The 24,953-nt window shown below is 39.0% G+C and overlaps 1 protein-coding gene across 7 annotated transcripts in view; it reads left to right on the top strand.

Annotated features, from left to right (window-relative positions):
• The window catches only part of MAP7 (microtubule associated protein 7), a 117,362-nt gene that overhangs the window by 46,631 nt on the left and 45,778 nt on the right, over positions 1-24,953 (top strand). For all 7 annotated transcript variants that reach the window (XM_017829688.1, XM_017829684.1, XM_017829687.1 and 4 more), the window contains exons 2-3: positions 19,036-19,104; positions 24,466-24,543. In XM_017829688.1, the coding sequence (XP_017685177.1) occupies positions 19,036-19,104; positions 24,466-24,543 (147 nt within the window). The remainder of the gene's footprint in view (positions 1-19,035; positions 19,105-24,465; positions 24,544-24,953) is intronic.

Here is a 24,953-nt window from a genome sequence, read left to right as displayed (position 1 = left end):
AATAGCAGGAGGTTTAACTGGTATAGCTAAATTTAGACTGCTCTTAATTTGCAGGAGGTTAGGAGGAGATGAGAGCTAGGACTACCTACTGCTAATTATGCAGGTATGGATATCAGTTCACTGTGACATTAATGACTGTTCATTTGTGTAGTTTGAAAATGCGTGGGTTTGGCGTTTTTTGTTAGTGAATTTTGGAACTTCAAAAATGGAGGGTAATTCTCTTTCCCTCTGGCTTAGCATAATGGCACCACTGTGGCTCTGTCTTGAATCAGGTACTGTTGTTTAAGGCAGTGTAGAAATGCCAAGAAACAATTTGCGTGTTCAAAGATCTGACAATTTTTAAAGCTGTGTGAATGTTCAAAAATTGGCAAAGGATGGTTTTTCTCTTGATAAGTAGTTTAAAATAGTCTGTTCAAGAGCTGTGGTGGTTAGGATACTGTATATGCTTTACGGGCAGTTTAATTCTGGTCCAAAATATTGTGTGAGAACACTGAGAAGAAGAATAATTTATCTTACTGTGATGGCTGCAACCAGTTCAACCAGTTCCCAATCACTTGTTTCCTGAGATCTCTCTGAAGAGCACAAGCCTGGTTTTAACATTAAAAAATCATATTCAGCTTTACAGTAATGTTAGGCCTTGTATATTTGGTACTTTTTTTTTCAGAATCTATTTTTCTGCTTTCCAGGCCTTGAAATAAAACTGCTCCTGATCCCTTCCAAAACAAAGATATTTAAAAGGTGATACCAATTGTCCCTCATATCTGTTATGACCTGTGGAGAAAAGCAGAGTGTTGGACAGCAGACTAAACACCTAGCATGTGAGAGAATCCACTCCCAAGCCTGTTGTCAGTCCACGCATAGCATGGACCTTGTCATCTGAAGAGCCCTGAGAGGCATTTCAGACCTAAATTTACTGGGTGACAAGACAAAAAAATAGGGTGGACAGGTAAAGAGAAGGAGTTGTGCTCTATATAAAGGAATGGCTTGAATGATTTGAGTTTGACCTTGGGCAGGTGACAAGCCAATAGAAGTCTTGTGGGTGTGAGCACAGATGATGCTGTAGTCAAAGTGTACTGCAGACCTCCTGATTAAGAATAGGAAGCTGATGCTGCTGCCTTTAGGCAGCTGAAGAGAGCCTCACAGTCACAGGCTGTAGTAGTTATGGGTGTCTCTTAAATAGTGTTCTGAAAAGGCAATGCAGCTGGGTGCTAGAAACCCGGAGATGAGTTTAATACATTCCAGAACAATTCTTGATGCAGGTGATAAATGAACTGACTAGGGTCATGCTCTGCTTTACCTGCTGCTCACAGACAAGAACTGGTGGGTGATGTAAAGGTTGAGGGCACCTTGGAAATTCTCTCTTGCAAACCTTGATTTTGCAGAGTGTTCATCTCTAGTTGCATCAGCTTTTGGCATTGATCTTCTATTAAAAGCAGAAGAAGTGCTTGTTGGAAGTAAAAAGTGCTGACAAGTTTTTTTTTATTTTTGTTTGTTTGTTTTAATTGCGAAGCTGGCACAGCAATAGGTAAGCACTAATGAAAGTAAGTTAGCTGGCACTCCAGTTATTGGAAGTAATGTTTTAAAGTGTTTTGGACAGAAACAGAATGTGTCTTGTTATTGTGTCCTCTTATATAGTTGTGATATCAATCTTAATTGTTCAGAGCTTGGCCCAATGATGTTCTGGAGTTGCCTGTTTGTGCTGATCAAGGGGATGTGAAGCAAAGTGATCTCTCTTACACAGCAGTACCTGTGTGACTATTTCAAAGTGATTGACATTGAAATATCCTTTGTGTTGAATGAAGACAAACCAATAAGGTGGACATGGATTATGTTATTTCAGTCACATTCCACAGAGCTCTAATAATCTTGTGTCCTGGAACCTCACTGGTGGTGAGCTACTCACTGCCCATAAAAATTACTTTTATGAAGGATTGAAGCAGGCTTGATGGGTTCTGTCTCCCTGTGGAATGGCAAACAAAAAGGCAAGGCTTAAAGAATAGCCTTTTAGATAACTCCATTTGCATCCTTAAAATAATTTCCACCAGTGCAATACAGGGAACCCAGGAAGCACTTAGTACTAGCCTGGTGCGAGCAGTGTGTGTCTCCCATATAAGCAAAAACTTTATAGTCATAGTTTAGTCAAGCCAGGAAGTTGCCTGCGTGGGAATACTGAAGGTAATTTGCGGGAACCATTGCATTGCTGGTATGGAGCCAGTTCCATTCAGTGGCTGCACACAAGAAAACTTAATGGCTCTAGCAGCCGGCCTCCCAACCACTGTCTCTGTGACCAAAGGGAAGAGCTGGAGTGACTTGCCTGAAGGTAAAGCAGTCTTGAGCACTTTTCCATCCCCACTTCCCCCGTTCAGGACAAAGAAGAGAAGCGCAGTCACACTGTCAGAAGTTACCCGACGTGTTACCAGTGGTTATCAGACATCCAGCACGAGCTACCTGGACTTTCAGAAATATGGCAAACAGTGTGTTTCTGTGTAGAGTATGATACTATGATTTCAGCATTATGTTGCTAATCCATTTTCTCCTTTTTTGCACCATTTATGTAATGTATATATTTTTGTGATGCTTCTTTTTTGTCCTGAAGCAGAAAATTTAGATTGACTTTGAAGTACTGCGGTGGCATAGATAAGTTACTTGCAAGAAACACACTTATTAGACAGTCCATTTTTTCTCTATTTTCGTTGACCAAAAGAATCAACACAAAGAACATGGTCTACCAAAAACATCTAGAGGTATACATGGTACGCTATAGTTCAGTCTAGCAATCCTTGTAAAACATTTGCTCTTTAAAGGCAGGAACCCAACTGCTATATAAAATATTGTTAGCAAGTCCTCATTGTTTCTGGGGTTAAATTCAAAGATCCTTTGTGAAATTAAATGTTTAGCTCTGCTGTCAAAGTGAGTGGTATCTTTTATCTTTGGTGGTACCGGTCTGTCATGGCTAGGCTACTGCAATGAAGTATGTTCTTCTAGTGGCTTAGAAGTCTAAATTCTTCTTCTCCATCCACAACAAAGAGGAAGCTACTGTGTATTAAAGTGCTGTAATTCCAAGAAGCATTTCAGTGATGTTGTAAAATCAAGATGTTTTGCATAATAAAATAACCCCAAGTGAGAATTTCATCCTTCTCATGCTTGATTTGAATTTTACAAGGCAGATGGGAAACAATAAAGGTTGCATAACATTTCCTATTAAAAGAACCTTGTTTCAGTCTCTTTATAACTTTGCTAGATTTAAATTGTTTGACCTCTTATTTCTCTTTTGCCAGGTTCTCTCCCTTCTCTCTTTTATTTTGTTCATCTCCAGCAAATGGACCAGTTGCTTAAGAATGAGATATGGGAAAGTAAATGGGGATTTTTACTTCTTTAAAAAAAACCCAAACAAACTTACTATCAATGTTGAGGCATGGCTTAAGGACATAATGCTTTAAAGAAAAGATTTGAAACTGGGGACAGTATGAAAGTGGCTGTAGAGCTACACCTCCTCCTGACCCTGTGAAAAGCCATTCAAATTAGCCCCCAAAAAAGTCACAATTAGCTCATACCTGACAGGGATGCATTCAGCATTTGAGTGCTATATTTCTGTCCGGGTTTTTTGACTGAACTGAGGCAGCAGCCTTTCTTCTCAAAAGCTTTAGGCTCATCAGTGATTGAATGATTCACGATCCCTGTGGAATGAGTTAAGTATGCTCCTCCCTGGAGCTCCTGGGGCTGAGGGAGAGCAGCTAGGGAAGAAGAGTCCCAATCTCTGCAGGCAACTCTGGCACCAGGTGCACCAACTATGAGCATAGAGGCTTGCTCTTCTCCAGTGGTGCCCCAGGTACCTGCTGCTTGGTTTGTAGGAGGAGTGATCTGATGCCTCTGGAGAAACGTGAGGACAAGGAGGTGTTTGGGTTGGAACAATGCTAACCAGAAAACTACAGGGATAAAATGTACAAAGTAGAAGACAGTTGCAGTGTACCAGGTTCAGGAACAAGAGATGAAGGTTGAAGAGATGTGGAGGGGGGGTGTAAGATCAGAAAAGGAGACAAAGATGCGGTTCAGTAGGGGAAGGGGAACAGGAGCGCACCTGGTGGAAAGCAAAGGTGCTGGTATGTAAAGTTATCTGTTTTAAATGCTTGTATGTTTTTAATTTTAGATGACTGACATATGTCAGTACATAATACAAGCTTCTGGTTAACTTTTTGAGTTTAAAGTCCAAGCTCTGAAAAGTTAGGAAATCTCAGAGTGAAACTTGACCCTGCAGCTTGCTTTAATACAACTTATGCATGTACGTACTATGAAATAATTAGGCATGTGACTGTGATCTTGGAAGTTAATAGCCCTCTCATCAGTAAGGCTAAACAACGGGGAATGAAGTCAGGCTTTGATCTGTCTCAGTAGTACTGCATACCTGATGGTACAGTTTAATGGGAACTTCAAAAATCTTCTGAGATTTGTAAGAATTTGTACTTTAATTACAGGAAACATTTGTTCAAAAGCAAAGATTTGTGCAGGTCTTAGTGTTAAGGATGAGAGGCATTTGTTGCAAAACACTGAACACTGGTTCAAAATAATATCTGGGTTTGGGTTTTATTCTGATTATGACATGTTGCAGTGCTTAGTCAGGTGTTTTACATTGCATACTCTGTCATGTCAAATTTATAAAATAATTAAAAATTAGATCTGAAAAACAAGGCAACAAGTTTAACACTTATTCTGTTTTTGTCTGTTAGACACAATCTAAACAGCACTATGGATGCTTTTCCCGAGGTAACTAAGGCATCAAATAGAATTACAGTAATACTTTTTTTTAATACCCTGTTTGATTTGGTGGATATACCGACTACTCATGTATAACAAACCAAAAGCAGTGGAATGAGGTACGGGAAGATTTTTGTTGGTTTTGATTTATTGTCTGGAGCAAGCCATTCTTACATATGTTTTTTTTCTCTAGAAGTCTTAATTTTGGGGGGTTGTTAAAACCTTAATATGGCTGGATCCTCTCAGACTGGTTTTGAAATTGTGGAACATGCTTAAAACAACATCTAGTCAGTCAGAGACAAAAAGTTTCTCTGAAGACTGGACAGTCTTTATGTCTCCAAAGGCTTAAGAGTTGCAAATTATGGCAGTCAGGCAGTGCAGTCACCAAGAGAGCTAACGAGCAAGTGCTTGGAAAGCCAATGACAGCAGTGCTTAAGGAACTAAAAGAAAATCCACATGGACTTGGAATGTTTTACACTTTTGTGATATATGAAGAGCTGTTGTAGTCCTTGACTTAGGGCAAATGTTGGTGCTGCAGATAGAGTAGTCTGTGTCTAAGAGAAATCAACTGCCCATGGAAATTCTTTAGAGAAACAAAATTTACTTTTTAAAAAGGCTTCTGCACATGGTGGGTGTGGGGGTGGGTGTGTGGGGTGGCAGTAGATAAAGACAAGATCCACTTTTTAGTGGTGTGACACTCAGCCTCAGATCCCAGAGAGAACCTGGGAAAAAAATAAACTTTGGGTTTGATGAATTTTAGTGATGAATTATTCTTATAATACAAAGGCCAAAGAGCTCTAGTAACCATTTGATGTGTTCATGTTAAAGAGATTTTAAAAGTAACTGTTACTGTTATTTAAAGGTTGCATGTAAGTACCTTCCCGTTCAAATATATAGCTTTACCTCTCTAAACATATTCATTTATATAATTTTTCCAAATACATAGAGCTCAGAAATTATTAAGATTGTTTGTGCAGACTCAGTTCTGTGCATGCAGTGTTGTAATTAGCAATTAGAATCTGCTGCCTTTATGCCAAGCAATACCTAACTCCTCAGGAAGTCCTGACAGCTGGACATCAGTAAAGAAGTGGTCCCTGAATTGAAAATAGAATTTTCCAGTTTCCTGTGATGTTTATTTTGAAAGACAGGTTTTCCAGTAAATGGTGTCTTGAGAATTTTGTTGACCTCTTGGTTGGTATTAGCTGTATTTGTCTTCTGCCTCCTTAAATACGACAGTGTAGTCCTGGCATAACTTTTGACGGTGATTGAAGTGATGAAGAATAAGACATGTAACAGAAATATATTTTCTTAAGTCAGTGTTTCAGCTTTGTTCCTTGCTCAGCAATGGTAGGAAACATTCTTTTTTACCTCACTGTTTCTGTGTATATGCATTTTATACCACATTAAATGCTTGCTTTATTTGGCTTGCAGTAATAGGATATATCTTTATATAAAGAACAGGATAAGAAATAGCAAATGGAGTGTTGCACTTGCTCTATGTAGTTACAGCAACCCTTCTAGCGAGATGGAGGCAGGCTACCAGAAAACTGCCTGTTTTCCTCAGGCAAGTGTACTCTGGATTAGAGTAATGGCTTGAACGTGTGCATCCAGCAACTTAACTGCTAAATAACAGCATGGAGTCTTTGTAGTTTTAACTGTTTCGGAAATAATTGTCTGTACAGAGGGGGTTATATAAACAAAGCCTGGCTTCTGTGAATCTTCCTGCTGTCTGTAGTTGAGAGGTGGTTGTTGCTATAGTAACTGGCAGGCATTATTCATGTTTTATTTTTCTGAGACTGGAAGGAGGACTCTGAACATCTCTGCAAAATTTGAGCTGCAGAGAGCTTTGCCCAGGAAACCCTGCAGCAGTGAAACAATTACCTGTGTTACTTGTCTTGGTCCCAATTAACTTGTAGGTAGTCTAGAATTTATCTATCTGGAAGAAAAATCCCAGCAAATGTCCCAGGCATAAATCTAAGTGGCCTAAAGTGACGTTGTATGAAGATAATTAGGTACCAGGAGCAGCGTAGCTGTCTCAATGTAATGCTTAACTTGGCTTTTCAGCCAAGTCGAGCTCCTGTGGTGTCTGGTGTTGACAAGGCCCTCGCACATTCAGTACCTCAGTTAGTTCAGGGTGCCAAGTCAGGAGATGAAACCCATTCCTTAGTAAACAACATTGTGGTACTTCATGGTTTTATTTGGAAGTTGCACCTTGCAGAAATCCCTGAAGATTCTAGAGCCAGTTAGAGTAAATTTTACCCCATGCCCCTTTGCCTGGAGCATTAAATCCCTTAGACTGTTAGGGTTAAACAATACTACTTTTTTTTCTGCGCAGATCTTCTCTTGTGTTTTGAACATCCTCATTTTCACTGAGTCCCTGGTAAAAGATTTGATAAGATCTCATTAAAGGCAGTTGCCAGGGCCTGTGCAGAGCAGTTTTTTGGGAGTTGTCCTGTGAAATTAAACCACAGTGAGAGTAAAACACTTCCAATCTCCAGTCGCTTTTCTGTTTTTGCAAATGTATTTCTGTTATTGCTGACTGTAAAATGAAAATAGTCACTAAATCTATAGGCTAGGTTGAAATTATCCTGTTTTTCTTGTGATGAGTGCCCATTTATTCTCTCCCAAATGACATAATTCAACAAAGTTACTCTTGCAAGTCAATTCTCTTCATAAAAGCAAAAGGATGAGACTGGAGATGCTTTAAAGCAATTATGGGATGAAGGCCAGACGTTCGCTTAGTTCAGCAGATAGAGTGATTCTGAGTTTAAAGTAATTGAAAGCAGAGAAGGGGAATCTTGGATAATGGAAATCTCTTAAACTTTGTTGTGGGTGTCTTTTAATAAGGATGGGTGTGAGGGAATTTTCCTTCATGTGACAGGCTAGTAGCTTGGAATCCAGTGAGGGCTGCTGTACTGCTTGTAGAAGCTCTGTGGAAAGAAAGAGGTTGAAGGCACCCAGAAAGGCAGGGAGCTGGTGAATGTATTCTAAAAGTAATGAAGTGGGAGAGCTGTGTTGCTGCAGTCTCACATGCATAGTTGTGTAAGGTGACGATGCAGAGTAACCAAACTAGAAAGAAGAATTTGAAAAGGAATAGTTCTATTTTTGAACTTTCTTAAGCTTACAAAGTTCTTATCACTTCATTTTTGCGTGTTTCCTGCCTCATGGAGCTGGTGTGTGTGTGTGGGAAATGCTAGAAGCACCCTAGTATTTAGAGTATGCCTACAGTTACACAGCAGAAAGAGATTATTAAAACAAAATATAAGCAGCTGAAATATGTTGCTTCTGTATAATGCCCAGAAAGCCAGTACCTATCTGAATTTACTCCCTATAGAAAAAAGCAGTTCCAAAACCTCACCTTGTTTCCATGGTCTAAACCTCACCTGCCAAGAGCAAAGCTCAGCAGACAGATGGTGAAGATAACATGTGTTTGTTATTACACAGGGCATACTGAAATTGCACCTGAATATGGTATGCAAACGTGGGGATGTCCCCATATGACAGCAGAATCACTTGGTTACTGTAGAAAGGGGTTAATTACTGTGAGACAGAAAAACAGTAATACCTTGCTTTTGAATGGTCAGTATGCTGCCATATATGAAGAAATTCTTTACTGTGACGGGGGTGAAGCACTGGAACAGGTTGCCCAGAGAAGATGTGGATGCCCCATCCCTGAGATTGTTAAAAGTCTAGGTTGGATGGGGGTTTGAGCAACCTGGTCTAGTGGAAGGTGCCCCTAGGTACGGCAGGGGGTTTGGAACTAGATGACCTTTAAAGTCCCTTCCAACCCATGATTCTGTGATGGCAGAAGTACCACTGTTATGGATCTACTCACTAAACATGAAGTCACTGGGATAGTAACTAAGAACCTAAGTCATGGTTAGGAGCTAAGTCATGTCAGACTTGTGCAGCCTTGGAGAAGGTTAAACTTGGGGAGAGTTTAAAGCACAGATGAAAGCGTGGATATGCACTGAGTTCAGTAGGGATGCGATGACTTGTATGTGTCAGTGGGTTGGCAAGAAGAAAACTGTGTCAGTCTGGAAAGCTTTGTGTCAGTGGGAGTATCCTAAATTAATCAGTAGATATTGTTAATTTTGTGACATATTCTTCTAAGTTTAAAAGATATATTGCATCAAAAGAATGCTTTATTTTATTTTCCTTTTTGGGGGAGAGAAGTGATTACATTCTCTTGTTACAAAGCTGAGACCAAAGAGATTGAATTGTTTTTAAAAATATTTAGATCTTAAGATCAAATTGCTTAATAGAGCAATGTATAGCAAAGTATCCGTTTTCCCCTTCTCTCCATCCCCATATTCACTTTACTGCAGTTGCTATCTATGTTTTTCTAGAACTCAAAGGCTGCAATATGCTTTGATCATTGTGCCCTCTGAGCAAGGATATCAAATAATGGGGATACTCAAGTTGCTTTTCCCAGCTCAAGCAATCTGACCTTGGAATCAGTGTGATATAGAAAGCAGGCTAGTCTGTGCCTAATTCTCCGTTTCTCAGCAGTAGGTGTAAGCCTCATTGTGACTTGGAATTACTCACAGGAATTACCTCATGGTTTGGAGAAAGGTCTCTAGTTGAAGTCCAGAAAGGTTTTTTTTCTAGAAAATTGTACAGGTGCTCCATTTCATAATCTCTGAGGTGACCTTTCCATGTACAGCTACTGCAGCAATACACTGACACTGATCCTGGATGTGGGAATCTGTCTGACATTGTGGTAGCAAATGCTGCCTGCAGCAGTCAGAAATCTGAGGAGGAAAACCAGCTGGTACTCTTGCACCTTGGCTGAAAGTGTTTGCCCTTGAGTAACAGGTTCAAATAAATCACTGCATCTTGCATATTGCCTAGTTTCGGTATTTGAAGAGCACATGGTCTAAGATAGGCTGCACAGTGTAAAATGGTACTGAGGTTGCCCTGCATGCCCTCAGGCAGTGGTATTTCAGCTTTTGTTTTGGTGATGTGTAATTAAAAAGCTTCCATTCACATGTCTCATCTGTGTCTGGTCAAGCTTATCGGCCTTCTGGTCAACTGCAGAGCAAACTTCACAGCACAGGCTTTTTCAGCAGACAACAGGGCAGGGACCTTTTTTCCATTGGTCTTTTTGTGTTAATATCCTTGGTTTATATTGCAGTAAGATGATGCAGTATAATTATCCAGAGGATATAATGTGATTGTCAGCTTTTTTGTAGGTGCTGTTACAGATACTGTTTTTGTTATCATATTTAAGAGATTCTAAAACTCTCTACAAAGGCACTCAGGTTGGTATGTTCTATGTTGTTTAATATTTTAGGATACAATGCTTTTTAAAGCTGACATAGTCAGCCAAAAGTAATCTTTTATAAATATGCATCTCCCAGTGGAGCGGTCACACAATTTTAATCTTTTAAAAAAAATTTTAAAAATGCCTCCCTTTCCCTATAGCTAGTTGCATCATCCAGGTTTATGTCTGTTTCCGAAGAAGTCTATTTATGCTTCTGGTTTTTAGTGTTTTACAACTGAGTGCTAAATTAGCTGTGACAGTTTTAAATCCTCTGTTTATCTTTCAAGTCAACAATATGATTAACACAATGGCAACTTTTATACCATTCCACGAGTAGTAAACACTAATACTGATGAGTTTTCACTTCCGCTTAGCTCAGCCAGGACACCAGAGAGGAGGAACATTGGTAACAGTGCTTTCTTTGGCAACTCTGTTGGTAGACTTCTATGACAAGTGCCAGAGCAAAAAGAACTGGTATGGTCCCTGCAGCTTGGTGTCTTTTAATTTATTAATATTTGCAAACCAGACCATTAAGTTCTACATTGTTGGAGGTACGAAGAGCTGTACTAAAGCATCGAGATTTTAAGAGTCGAAAATATTTTAATGTAAAAGTAATTTATAGGTGTGTTTAAATAAGGCATGAACTTTGCTTTACTGTTTCCATGAGTAGAAATGAAATACAGATATTCTGTCATTCCTCTGAGTCAAACTTCTAACTTGCAAATGTAGTCTCTAAGTACTGCTGTTTAGCCTTTAAAAGAACAGGCATTTTCCATTTGCTAATGATGGAAATTTCAAAAAGTTTTTACCTGAAACATGAAGGTTGTATTACCTGTACCAAAAATAGCCAACGAGTCTGTAGTCTGGAAGTACTCTTTGATTCACCTTAGTTCCCTCAACAGTTCCTTCGACCTACTTTCCTTAACAAAAGAATCTAGGTGTTGACATCTAACCAGAATGAGGTACAACTTTTTATTCTTTCAAAGCAGAAGTCTAGATTTTAGTTTTAAGACACTGGAATGCATTAGATTCGAGCCTTTTGGAGAATTCACACACACTGCAGTTCTTACTGCCTCACTGCTGTAGTACTGGTAAAAACCTTGTAGATCTCTTTTAAAATAATTTTATCAGTGTTGATAATTAAAATGTTTTGTTATGAAAAGATTTTGATTGGATCTCCAATGGTATAGTCCTATCCGTTCTTCTAATAGTTTTCTGAAGAATTTAAATTAGGAAAGCTGAAGATGTTGGTTTAGATGTGATTCTGTTTTTCTTCTGAAGTGGTAGTTCTGCTAGGGAAATCTTTCTAGTGTCTCTTTGTGAACTTGGTGTTCAGTGCTTTTAAGAGGGGTTGGGGTTTTTCAGGTGCAATGGAGTGTGGACACTTGACACATTTTTCTGACTTACTCTGAAGATTTTAATATTGAACATGCAGATGCTTGGGTTTTGCCTTTTTATCAGCTAAACTGCATGTCTTTTGGTAATTTTTGACCAGCCATAGGACTTTATGACCTACTTACCAACTGTCCTTTGTTCCAAAGCTTACAATTTTAAAATGCAAGTAAAAGATAAGTATGGGATGCAAGTATGGAATGAATACAATTACCGAACTCTAGAGCAATAAATGGCACTAAAATATTAATGTAATAATATAAAATATTTAGTATATTGTTTGTATATATAGATATGAACACAAAGAATAAGAAATGTTAAAGACTTGCAAGATGTATGCTTACTGTAAATGTGGAGGGTAGCTTTTACATGTCTTGTTCATAAACTATGGACGTTAGAGGAGACAAAAGTCTCTTCTAAAGTGGGAAAACTTTAATTCATTTTGAACTTTGCTTTTTCCTGTATTTGGCACCTAGATCATGGCTCACGTGAATTTGCTTGCAGGATAAACGCTCAGGTTTTGCCATTTGAGAAACTCTTTATCTTTAAGTTCATTTGCTGTTGCTTTAGAATAGAACAGCCAGTTGCTGAATGCTCAGATTCTTATTCAGTCAGGTATTCAGGATTTCAGTCTTAATGTGGTTCTGAATTTAAGCTAATAAACTTTATCAGCTCTGACTTGTGTCTGCACTTTCAACACACTCCACCCAGCACAGCAATACCTCTGACATGACTGACATGCTAGCCAGCTACTGTTCCCAGTGGTTAATAAAACTGCCTAGACTAGCCCCACTTCTTTTTTCTTACTTATACAGCCCTAGAAGGCTCTTTTCTCTGCTTAATTCTGAGTAGTTAAAACAATGCATTTTTTACGTTGTGCATATCAGGCATAACATGCTATATAAAATAAGCCAGTGAACGTAAGAGTGGGGTTTATGTTTGGGGGTTTTTTGCAAAGTTCATAAGGAAGTAATTCAAGGTAGCAGAATTGGATGCTAAGGAGTAAAGAATATATCAGTTCCCAAAATGCTCTGTTTTAAATTTCCCAGTTTAGCGCTGAGTTTCCTCTGCTGTGTATTGGCAACACTTTTTTTACTGAAGTTTGTTCCAGCTGTCATTTCTGATGCCTTCCATATCTCTCAACACACCCCCCAGCTCTCTTTGACAGTTAAGTAGCAGTTCAGTCAAACAGGGAGATTAGCTGACAAGTGGCAGGTACAGAACAGCTAGATTTTCTTCTTTTTTCCCTGTAGTCTCCCCTCCTCTGTTTTAGCTATTTCTTTTTTCTCGTGGCTGTTTCTCAGTAGTTCTCCCTCACTCGCGGAATTAGAGCAAGAAACTGTAAGGTGGTATCTCCCCTTTGGTGCGCAGTGCACCCTTTACCCAGAGGCATATCTGTGCTGTCAGGCACGCGTGGCTGTCTGCATGCCTGGGGCTTACCTATGCTTGTGCTCTCATCCACAGCTTTGCAACCTGTGTACAGCTCACCTTTTCAGATGTCTGCTAGGATGCAGTTCAGGGGGAGCTGCTGTGCACATCCTGACCGCCTGACACAGGACCAAGCAGCACCTCTTGCTTGTGGTCCCCAAGTGCCCCTTCACACTGTGTTTAATCTGTTGAAGATTCCACTTCTGGAAGTAGAGATCTGGTAGTATAGTTGCCTCTGTCCCGTGGCTGGTTCCCTTCTTTGATGGAACAGAACTTAAGCCTCTTTTATCCAGATTTTCAGCCTTGCTTTGAGGGCTCTGCTTTACCTTTCACCTCCCTGGAATAGCTCGTTCACATTGTGCAAGCATGCACTCGATGTGCCACGGTCTGAGAAGCGAACGTTTGTATTCTGCACAGCTCTTGTATTTTCAAGAAAGCCTGTCAAAAATATCCATGCGATGCTTCCCAGCTCCATGTGTTTTTTCCAGGGTCTGGGCGAATATTGCTTCTGCTTTCCAGCACACCCTCATGGGGCTCTAATTCTCAACTAAGTTGGATCTGCTATCTTAGTCTGTTAGGCCAGTTCCCTTTGATCAGAGCTCACCTGGTATGTAAAGAAGAACTAAAAGCTTATACTTTCCTCCCTTGTCAATGTTTCCTATGAGACTTTTCCTCAGATTTGAATCTTTTCAAGATAAAATTTCTCTTTGCTCTAGTTTTGCTTCCCACTGCTACCAATTCCTATTTCTGCTTACACAGACCTCTTCTGGAGAAGCTGAATGTAACTGATTTTAGTACTTCAAGAGCAACACCCTAGACTGTAAGGTTCTTAAAGGCATTTTTTTCTGACAGATACTGATCATGGATCAGCTTTTTCAAAGTATTTCTTACTGTTATAAATTTTTTTTTTCTCTTTTTAGAAAATAAATTTTGGTACAGGTACCTGTTACAGGAATTCTTAGCTACTCTAGGAAGTGACTGAGTATAATTATAATGGCTGTATGTGGCATGGGGTAAGCTGACATTTTATATGAAATTGCTTGTCAGTCCTTCTAGAGCTTGTACTTATCCTGGTGTTAGAATTATTGATTAAACCTTTCAGATTGTGAAAGACATATTGGAACTGATCACAGATTTCTAAATAGAATTAATTTCCATCACAAAACTTTTTTAGGAATAACCTGCTGGTTTTGCACTTGTCTTGTTTCAAAGTAAAACTAAAAGCTGAACCAACAGAGATCCTCCCTTGCACTAGTCAGCCTTACAGATCCCTTTCACCTCTGCCTCTGGGATGTTAAAGTACTGAATTCGGTGCTGCAACTGATTGCACTTAAAAGCTCAGCATTTAAAAAATGCATATTATTTAGTACCTGTATGTTTATCTTTTCTTGCCTTTTTTCCCCCTCTTTTTTCCCCTCTTTTTTGACATAGGGAAACTGAGGTATAGTTTTCTGTTTCATACTATTGCATATAGTAATGGCAGAGCTGAGAGAGGGGAGCTTAGTGTTTTTTGATTCCCTCTCAGGGTCTTATTATAGACTGTGTTACATCCTTAACAGACCAAAATGCAATGATGTAGAGTACGTGTCAGGATGGCATCAGAGTCCTTTAAGTTTCTTTGGTGATTTTGTCCTCCAGTTTATTTTGCAAATGTAACTTGTTCTAAATTCACAATCTAAAGTAGTAATTTTTAACGTGTGACATTTATTTCTTTACTATTCTAAAATAAAGCTATGGTGACTTAGTTTTGATTTTTTTCACTGTTTCTGTGATTCAAGCAACACAAAATCCATTCTAACGCATGTATTTAACTTGTATTGCCAAAGGAATATATTGTTTCACAATTGCATTTTAATTCCCCCAAAAGCTGACTTTAAATGGAAGGTCTATACTGTTCTAACCTTTCAAGCAATTATTGGTAGCTCATATCTTAAATTCATCTGATAGATATACATTTCTGGTGTGTCCTATCTTCTGTTGCTTAGTTAAATATTTACATACTTGCAGTTAGGCATTTCATGCAGGTCTGTGTAACTAACACTAGAGGAGAAGCATGTGGTGAAAGGAGGTAGAGAAAACTCACTGAAAATTCAGGGGAGAAAGTATTTGACATCTTCAAGGAATCTGCATTTCTGGCAGCTGGAAGCAGATTATTCCACAAGTTTGAAGCAGCTTTGTCAAAGCTCATCTCAAGGCAAATTGGAGTTTCACTAATCTGTAGTGAGCTGCAGCAGGCTTGTACATCAGTGAATTTGGATGACATGTTAGATAACGTTGAGCATAACGTTGTGTTTATAGAGTAATAGGGATATTGCTTTAGCCCATAAAAGTAGTTCAGAGCAATCCTTACGCCAGACCGGTGCTCTGTTTCCATCAGTTATTTCGCAGTCACTGAGCATTTAACAGGAATAGCTGAAGTAAAATGGATAATCTTGCTCAGTTTTAAAATTACTATTAACTTGCAGATATATATGCTTTCACCTTTAAAAAATGGAGTTGGGGGGAAGGGGCGAAGGGACAACTTCCAATCACAATAGTACAATGTTGCGTTGATGTGTTCAGAAGGAAAACAAAGTTTTGATTCTGCCAGGGCTTCAGTCAGTGGGTGATTTCTGTGTGGTCTCAAAAATCTGTGCACTGGATAGGTAGGTTAATTTGCATATTTTTAGCCCTTGTAGGCCTCACTTAGACAAAGCTTTCTATCTGACTTTTTTTCTGAAAGTTATCTAAGAAAATGGGTGTTAGAGAACCATCTCACCTGGGGAGGAGGGCCAAAGAAAAATGTTTAATAACTGACCAGGGCATCCTGGTTTGGAGAGTTCATCTCTGGATGGCAACAGTTGGAAGACCATTCATGGTAGCAGGTCTTTGCAAAGTGAAGATGGTGCAACTCTTCACAGCTTTTCTGATCTGTGGAAGGTCGGGGCTGAGTGTTTACCCATATGATCTCTCAGTTGGGATGGTTGAGCAGTGTGTTCTTGTGAGGCTCTGGACTAATCACATAGCACTTCAGTTTAACGTCAAAAACATTGGAAGGAAAAAAACCACACACATCAGAAGAACCACATATCAGAAAATACCTGATGGAATGAAATAAAAGAAACAGCCAGACTCCTCTTTGTTGCACACAGTGACAAGACAGGAGATGATGGGCATAAAGCCATATTACAGAAATTACTGTTCAGACATAAGAAAAACTTGAGCACTGTGAACAGTGAGCAAAAACTGGCACAGGTTGCTTAGAACAGTTGTGGAGTCTCCATCCTTAAAAGTATTCAAATGCTAGCCACGCATAGCCTGCTTGAGGCACCCTCACTTCAAGTAGAAGGTATGGACTAGATGGTTTCCAGAGATCCCTTCCAGTCTCAACAACTTGGATTCCTAGATTGTCTTCCCCAATATATCTACACTATTACCCAGGCTGGCTTCAGCATTTCAAGTTTCTAGAATGCTTCACAGAAAATGTCCTTTTCTAACACTTCTTAATGCAACTTTTAGTCCCTCCATGTAAAGATAGTGGCTCAAGATAAGCAGCAGAGGAAGTATTAGGTAGTTAAATTATATTTCTCCTGACATCTGTTAGATTATTGAGTATTGCTGGAACCAGTGCTGTCAATATTTAGGTTTGGATTTTAGATGTTTAGTTGTCTGATTAAGCTGTTTGTATCTTAGCTCAAGAAGTATTTTATGTGGGAGAACACCTACACTGGTTACTAAATACTTGTGCAAATTCTTATTTGGTATCCAGCATCATTAAAATTCATGGTTGTGCCATCTGTTCTTTTCATCACTTGTCATATGAGTGGTCATATGCATGTGTACTCTAAATGTGTCACAAAATATTCCAAGGAAATATCAGACAAGGAAATATGGGGAAAAATATTACCTTGTGTACCTAGGCTCTGTTACAAGTGTATTTGATGTATTTTCTGGATGGCATTTAAACAGTTTTTTGAAGTTAATGAAGTGTTGCATAATCCCATGGCACAATGCTTGAAAATAATGTGCATACACAGTATGAGAGATGCAAAGAAATTTGTGCTGAAGCTATTAGAACATCAGTGCTCTCACTAATTCTTAGAAACAATATTTTTACTATTTGTAAGAGTTTCCTCTTCTGTGTGGTGCCCTAGGCCAGGCTGATGGGAATTGTGATGTAGGCCCACTGCATTACAGTGGTATTTTTTCTGAGAGTGTTCTGAGTGGTTGATACAGGCAGGAGAAAAGCTTGTTTTACTACTACCTTAACTTTGATTTGATATGACTATGATATGATATGAAGTGTTTAGAATCACAGAATTGTTAAGGTTGGAAAAGACCTCTAAAAGCATCAAGTCCAACTGTTAACCTAACACTGCCATGTTCACCACTAAACCATGGCCCCAGGTGCCACATCCTCTGGTGCAGCTTGAGGCCATTTCCTCTCATTGTGTTGCTGATTGCCTGGGAGAAGAGACCAACCACCATCTGGCTACAACCTCCTTTCTGGTAGTTGTAGAGTGATATGGTTCCCCCTGAGCCTCCTTTTCTCCGGGCTAAACACTCCTAGCTCCCTCAGCCTCTGCTGATAGGACTTGTGCTCCAGACCCTTCACCAGCTCCGTTGTCCTTCTCTGGACATGCTCCAACACCAAATATGGATTTTGATAATAGTAGATCCTACCAGGCCTGGAGGTGCAAGTGCTCAATGTTGCTCAAATTATCTTGGCAAAAATCGGTCCATGTACCTATAGGTCAAACCAATCCTTTGTATGAGGCCTTTAAAATGGCAAATTCTGAAATCTTTTATTGGGCTGCCTTTATAGTGTTAAGAGTTCTTATTGTGATTTGGAATCAGTATTTGTTAAGTTCAACAGTGGTTATTTCTGTTGATCACAAGAGACTTACTACAGTTTTCAGGGAGAGGAGTGACTGACAATTGTTTAAAATTTCACACCTTTTTATTGGTGAGATGATGAGATTTTTGAACACTGCTCTTGGCAAAACATTACTCTTGAACACTAAACATTTGATCAACACTATTTTTCTGTTTCCCTAACCTGCCTTCCACCTGTAAAAAGATTACAGTACAGCAAAAACGTAGGTTTTTGCTGCTACCTTTTATCCTCTATGTTAATCCTGAAACATGCTTGTGGAGAGTTAAGTGAGGAAACAAAGACTTGTGAGGCCATGAAGGGAATGAACTCACTTAGGCAGTAAGTTCTCAGTGTATATTGTTAAAGCTGACATGCATAAGAAATTTCTTAGAGCCTTCTGAAAAAAAGCTTTTTTTAATTATGTTTTCTAAAGTGCCTGTTTAGCTTTTAAATCTGGAGTAATCAGTTTATTCCAACTTTCATTTCTAGTGATATTTTTGTTCAAATTAATTGGTGTCTTTCCTCCCTTAAGCTTTGTTTAATATAAACTATATTTTTATTCTTGCTTGCAAATATTGCAGATATCCTAGCTTGCTGTTTGTGGAAGGCTTCTTAGAATTCTTACAGAGTTCTTTAGACTCTTCCCAGATTGCTGTGTTCTGGACTGACACACTCCTGTCATGGAGCTGCTGGATAAAAGGATGAGTAGTAAGCTGAAAAAATCGTGGCATCTAATTTCCCGGCTTGTTTTTTAATTACAGATAGGTGCTGAAACAAGGATATGGTTGTGATTTGAAGTATAGTAATGAACCTTTTGGGATTTTTTCTTTATAAAGGATTGAAAGATCATTCGGAGCTCCAGAATTAGATCTCGTTATAGACTGGTAGGGCCTGATTAAAAGTCTGTTGTAAATAGTGGAATATCGCCTCGGTTAGATTTCATTCAGGTCGTAAATAGTCCTCTCTTCAGTTCCGCATAATGGGTGTATTAATAATTTGTAAAGAGTCTCTGAAGTTTTTACCAGTATCTTGTACCATTCTTTTAGGAACCTGGAGTCTACAAGTCATCTGATATATCTTGTTAAAACACACACTGTTAAAATGCAATCTTTTTGTGGCTCTTTCCTCATCTTGAAATAGGAACTTGTATTGTGGCTTCAGTGTTTTCTGTGTGGCATTTGGGGGTTTTTCTGTGAAAAAATGGTGTAGAATGGCATTAAGGTGATCTCTTGGAACAGTCTGATTTTAAAGGGAATTAGGCAATATTTAAGTCACATTATAATAAGGTGAATGAGCTGTTGTTAAATAAAATGGTTAATATCTTCTTTTCTTCCTTATTTAGCAGCTGAAGGTTCTGAAACACAAGACAAGAAAATCACTTCAGGACAAAGCAACACTGGAAGTAAACCAGGTATGCCTTTCCACATGCTCCATGTTAAAAGGCTGTTTGCCTCAATGGTGTATGGGAAGCAGCTGGCTTAGGAACTTCTAGAGTTTTTTGCTTTTGTACCTCTCTTGCTGTGTCAGTCAAAATGGTACCACTGACTGTTCGTATTTAGTTAGGCTGGAATCTGTGATTGTTTGCAAAGATGCAAAACTAAAAGAGTCTACTTGTATTTTAGTACTGCTTAGGAATGAGGGTTGGGAAGTGATATAAGACAACAGAAGCCACTCTACTTGTATCTGTGCTTGAATGAGAATTATCTGCTGTAGGCAGAGATTTACAGCTTTTATATAAATGTGCTTCTGTTGAGGCATTTCTTCACTTACTACAAAGCATGCTCTATTCTGTAATGTACTCTATGCAGTGGGCAGATGTTTCTCATTACTTCACCATACCTGATTGGTACATTGTGTGGATTTAATTCACTGTTCACTTGTACAGTTGAAAGTGTAGGTACTAAAACGCCTAATGCAGTCCTTGGTGCCCTGGGTCTGTTCCACTTGCGTGCTTAGACTAAGGTCCAGGAGAGCCCTTAGATATCTAAATTCTGCTTGTAGTGCAATTCAGGTACCCAAGTTTAAAATATGCAGTTAATAATGATTTTGTTTAGGTGCCTTAGAAAGCATAGGTGCTTGTGTTGCTGAGGACTAGGCACACTGTAAGCATTCCCTTTTCAACTCCTTGACAGCTTGGCAGCTCAGTGACTGTTTTGTTCTGACAGACTCTTCTCTATCCCCAAACGGGGTACCTTTGGTCTACCTCCCCAGAGGGAAGGAATCCCATTGCTGTCTGTGTTCAGATCACACCTTGCATGCTCTGCCAGGCAGCGCTGGGTCCTACACAAGGCACAGTATTCATGGCTGCTTTCAATCAGAAAGGCAGTGGGAGAAAGAGGAGAAAATAAAGATAACATTACCTGCTTCCACAGCAAAAACAGAGCTCTTGGTGTTGGACAGTGTTCAATACCCACTTTATCCTGCGGTAGTTTAATCCAGTTTTCATTTCTCAGGAGAGCATCCTAGCTGTTCCTATGTTCCCTTGATCTATGCTGGTGTGTAGAAAGGAACGCAAAATTCTTGGGGCCGGAGAGAGGGAAGGCACAGGCATGTGTCTAGGGTTTAACTCTACACCCAGCCTTGTGGGAATTCATGTTGAAGAAAGAGCTTCTGAGAGATGGTGATTTGGTTTTTGTTTGTTCGAAGTTTGTTGTTGTTTTTTCTTTATACTGCATATGAATTTTGTGTCAAACTGTTTTAGTTAAAAAACAAACCAGTTTGCAGCAGAGCAGTGACAGCTGTCATTATGAACAATGTCCATATTGCCTGGAAGGTGTCCGTAGAATGAAAAAATATTGGGAGTCCAAAGCAACTTTGAATGTGTGCATGGCATTGCAAAGGGAGTTAGAAAAAGGGAAAAGGGTTTGAGATCCAAGCAATGCATCTTTTCAAGTAGTACCATGGCTTCCATTTCTTTCTCCCCTGGGTTAGTTCGTAGGTGTGAACTGACATACAAACTGACTGTTGCTTTCCACTTGATATCCCTTTTAGTTTCTTTAGTGTAAGAAATTAGCACCCTAAGAGTCTTGGGCAAATGGGAGAGATGTGTGATCTGAACACAGACAACACTGGGATTCCTTCCCTCTGGGGAGGTAGACCATTCATGAGAAGAGATTGTGAGAGGATTATAGATGGAAATGACGAATAGTAGTTGAGTGACTTTTGAAGCCACACTGAGTGAAGCTGATAGTATGAGCCACAGAAACTGGCAGTATGTTCTAAGTGCATATGACAATTGTTAATTTAGCAACTTAATTCCTACAGCTGTCAACTGTGCCTAAGAGTTTGTTGAGTATTAATTATATAGAAGATTTGAAAACTTGCTTTTCCCTTTTGGTAATATAATTAGGGACCAAAATATAGTTAGGGACGTTTCAGTGCTGAATTTCTGCAAAATACATTTGTAGCTTGTAAGCTTTTAAAAATTAAACTATTAACTTATTAAAATGAATTTTGAACTTGTACTCAGGTGTTGTAAGTTTATGGGAAAATACTGTTTTCATATGTAATTTAGAAGCTTTATTTCCAGCAGCAGGTAGAAATTTAAGTTTCCCTTTATAGAACTATGGCTTATTTATTTTCCAAACATCCCTCTCATACAAATGCTTAATTCTATACCTGTTATGTAAATGTAGTGAAATAGGTTGCTTCGTGTGAGTTCCCGCATATTGTATCATAACTAAACTGCAGCTTCTATAGCAGCATGTGGATCTTCCTGGAGTGTTGTCTATAAGGCTTTGCATATCAATTATTTCTGTAAAAAATGACGAATTCTTGCAAGATTTGTTGCAACTGACATGTTTCCCATCTTCTTGTGCAGTAATGTAAATCTTATTGCCTGATGATGAATATGAGCGAGAGAGAGTACAAAGTACTGTGTGTGTTTGTCTTGGTATTCCTACTGAATAAGAAAAATACCAGTCCCACAGGTATTTGTATGATGGGTTGTTAGTGAGTACAGACATGAGAAAGAAAATGGGGAGCAGGCCCAGTGAACCCAGTGAACTCCCTTGTTTTGCCACAGTTTGAAACTACTGATGCTATGCACTGAGGCTGCCAGCAGATCACTTGGATTCAGAATACAATTGTTGGAGGTTGGGCTTGTAGCCAAACTATGAAGGATCATTTTCAAGGCACAGAAAAGACATTTTAATTATCAGTGTAAGATTTGTACTGATAATATATGCTCCAACCCCTAGCAGAGCAAATGCAATGATGGTCTGCTACAAAGGAGTTATTCCCATCTTTGTACTAATATTGATTTAGCTCTTTGTGATCCCAAATGTATGCAAAATAGCTTGTTACTGAAGACCTACTTACACTGTGCATAGCCTGCAACTTCGTGTGAATTCTCTAGGATTGTTCTAAAATCCTGGGGTGTTGGGAGAGGGGCTGTTCATGCATGAATGTCATCAGGTGTGTGATATAGAAAAAATAATTGGATATCTTCCAAGAAAGTGTCAGAGGGCAACTTTAAAAATTTATTTTATTCCTTCTGTTGCTTATAATTAGGAATTCTTAGGGGAGACCTTTTCAGTTTGCCTGTCCATGTAACCCTCCTGCCTCTTTGAAGAATTGGTTTTTTTCCCCGATAGGGAAATCTCTCTTCTCAAGAAAGGGGGGGAAAAAAACCCAACGGAAAGGATATTCTGAAAGAAGCAGGTTTTTACATTATTCCCCAGTGTCTCATCATTTTCTGTCAACTCAATGTTACATTGACTTTGCTGACAGCCCTTGAAGGGAATCCTTGTTTTCCAGGGGAATTCATATTGAATGTGCATTATTCCACAAGCACTAATTACTCATGCTACAGAAATTCATGTTTTGTGAATCCTCTGTGCCAGTCACGAGAGAGAAGGAATACTATTACCCTTTTGACCTGTGTCTGCATGCTAAAGAGACTGCATGCGAGTCAGCACACTTCTTCACATCAGCCAAATGTTAATCCGTACCATACAATGGACAAGTCTGTGCGATGGCATGGCTAGGCATGGTTTTATAAATGGCAACACTGTGTGCTATTCAACCAACATTACAGTTTTGATCTGTAAGTGGGTGATGGATTACCTTTGTCTTTGCTGGTGACTTGTTCCTGTTTTGCACCTTTCATTGTTGCTATCATGTTTGAATGTTCTTCCTGCCAACTATGCAATAGGTTTTCTCCTTGCAGCTGTTACTTTGCATTGCTGTTAATGCCCTTAATTGGGGCTCTAGTCTGACGTTGCTGAGATGATAGTTTTTCACTTGTGAGAGTTCAAGAGTATTTAAGCTGAAGTTGTCAGTGAACTGGTTCATCCAAGAAATCCTGTCATCCTTATGCAGGAACTTCTGTTAGAGTATGAAATGCTCATTATTGGGTTTTTTTGTCTAATTCAGATAACTATTCAAAATTAGTCTAGCTCATCCTCACTTCAGAGATGTATTTTTGCAAATATCTTTAACCTCAGTTTTATGACCCATTGTATTGTTTTGCTAGTAACTTTCTTCACAGGTATGCAGCCTATACGCAAGTAGGCTGGCTGTATATTTTTACAAGTTACTTACTTGTGTATTTACACTGAATAGCGAAAAGGCTCTACTGTCTTGTGCACTTTCATGGTGACAGCATTCTGGATAGTTCTTTATCTTAAAATACTTAAAAAGTGTGTTCCCCTCAATACTTAAATAAATCAGACCATTTATTTATACCCAGAAATCTTTTTAATTTTTCTGTGGGGTTTTTGGTTTACTTATTCAAAGCGAACTTTTTCAGTTCTAGTGAAACAAGCATAAAATTAAGAGCTTTCCAGGTTTAGTAGCACAGGCTAAGGAAATTGGTTTTCACAGCATGCTGAGATGAATTGGTAACTTGGACTTTGTTCCCTTTGTTTGGAACCACTCCATTGCTGAGACTGGAAGTAGGATGCTAGCTGTTCAGAACTTTATTGACTTCCAGAGACATCACTGAACAAGTGATGTTTTTCCAACAGAGCCTGAATTTTTAAAGTCAAACCTGAGCTCTGACAGAGGTTTTTTTCATATTATCCTTAGTCTTATTGCTGTGATCCAAGGGGCCAGTTGCAGATATTCTTAAAGATATGTAGCTTGCTTTCAACCTACAAGGATAGTTGAGGAAGTCATTGTCTTACTTTTCTGGTATTATACCAGTCCATGCATGTGTTGCACTCACTGCTTTTAATGTATTTGTTGGAGTTTTTAATACATGTGCACACAAATATCTGTTGAGATCACTGTCATGCTGTCTTCAGAGGCTCAGCCAGAGCTGCTTCAGAACTACTCAGCCAGATCAGTGCTTTGATCCAAACTGTTTTGCTTGGGTGCTGAACTTCTTCAGCATTGTGAAATAGGGTTTTTTGGTTGTTCTGAGGCAATATTGTTGGGAAGAAGATACTTTATTGTAATAGAATTTCCAGTGGGTGCATTTTGGAGAGAGGTTACGGAATAATAAATTTTTGTCAGAATGCTCTCAAGCAGTCAAGTTGTTTTGGGCATGGAAATAGAACTTCTTCCTGAGTTTTCACAGGCAGTAGTCTTCTGGGTGTTCACAGTTAAACCTTGGTCTGTTCTTTGGGAGTGTTTTACATCTTAAATGTGAGTACATACTGATTATCAATTGTTCTGGATTTTTTTTCATATGATTTCTGAAAATGTGATCTATTTGGACATTAGAGTAGTTAGAGTTGTTTAACAGCCATTTTCCTGAAAGTTTGTTTATGGTAATATTTGATTTTATGCTATGTGCCTAATGTTTTCCCCCTCCCTCTATTTGTAGATCATCCAACAGTACTAAAGGTTGATGACAGGCAACGGCTTGCCAGAGAACGGAGAGAAGAACGAGAAAAACAGCTAGGTAAGGCCTGCTCTGGGTTTTTTATTGTTTGAGATTTTTTAATGGACTATCATCTGCCTGCGGTGGTTTTGCCAGTTTACTTTTAGAAACATTCAGTAAAATAATTGTGCTACATATGCAGTAGTGTCATTCTTAATACATTATTCTGTCTTTAAAGTAGATCTTTTAATTCATCTTGGGATTCATCAGTGCTAAATCTCTCACCTATTTTATGACTGTAAATAAAAATGAGTTGATTTCTGAAATCATGCAAGGAAGCTTCCCTGATATAAATGGAATTTTGAAGTTTTAGAATATTTTACCAATTAAGATTAGACTACTTAATGTGTTGGGGGCCCCTGGTGGTCTAGTGGTTAGGGTGCAGCACTTTCACCGCTGCGACCCGGGTTTGATTCCCAGCCCCCCGGGCA

The sequence above is a fragment of the Lepidothrix coronata genome, unplaced genomic scaffold, assembly GCF_001604755.1.
Source record: "Lepidothrix coronata isolate B3197 unplaced genomic scaffold, Lepidothrix_coronata-1.0 Scaffold167, whole genome shotgun sequence".
In the NCBI taxonomy this organism is placed as follows: domain Eukaryota; kingdom Metazoa; phylum Chordata; class Aves; order Passeriformes; family Pipridae; genus Lepidothrix; species Lepidothrix coronata.
This window is presented reverse-complemented; position numbering and strand designations above follow the sequence as displayed.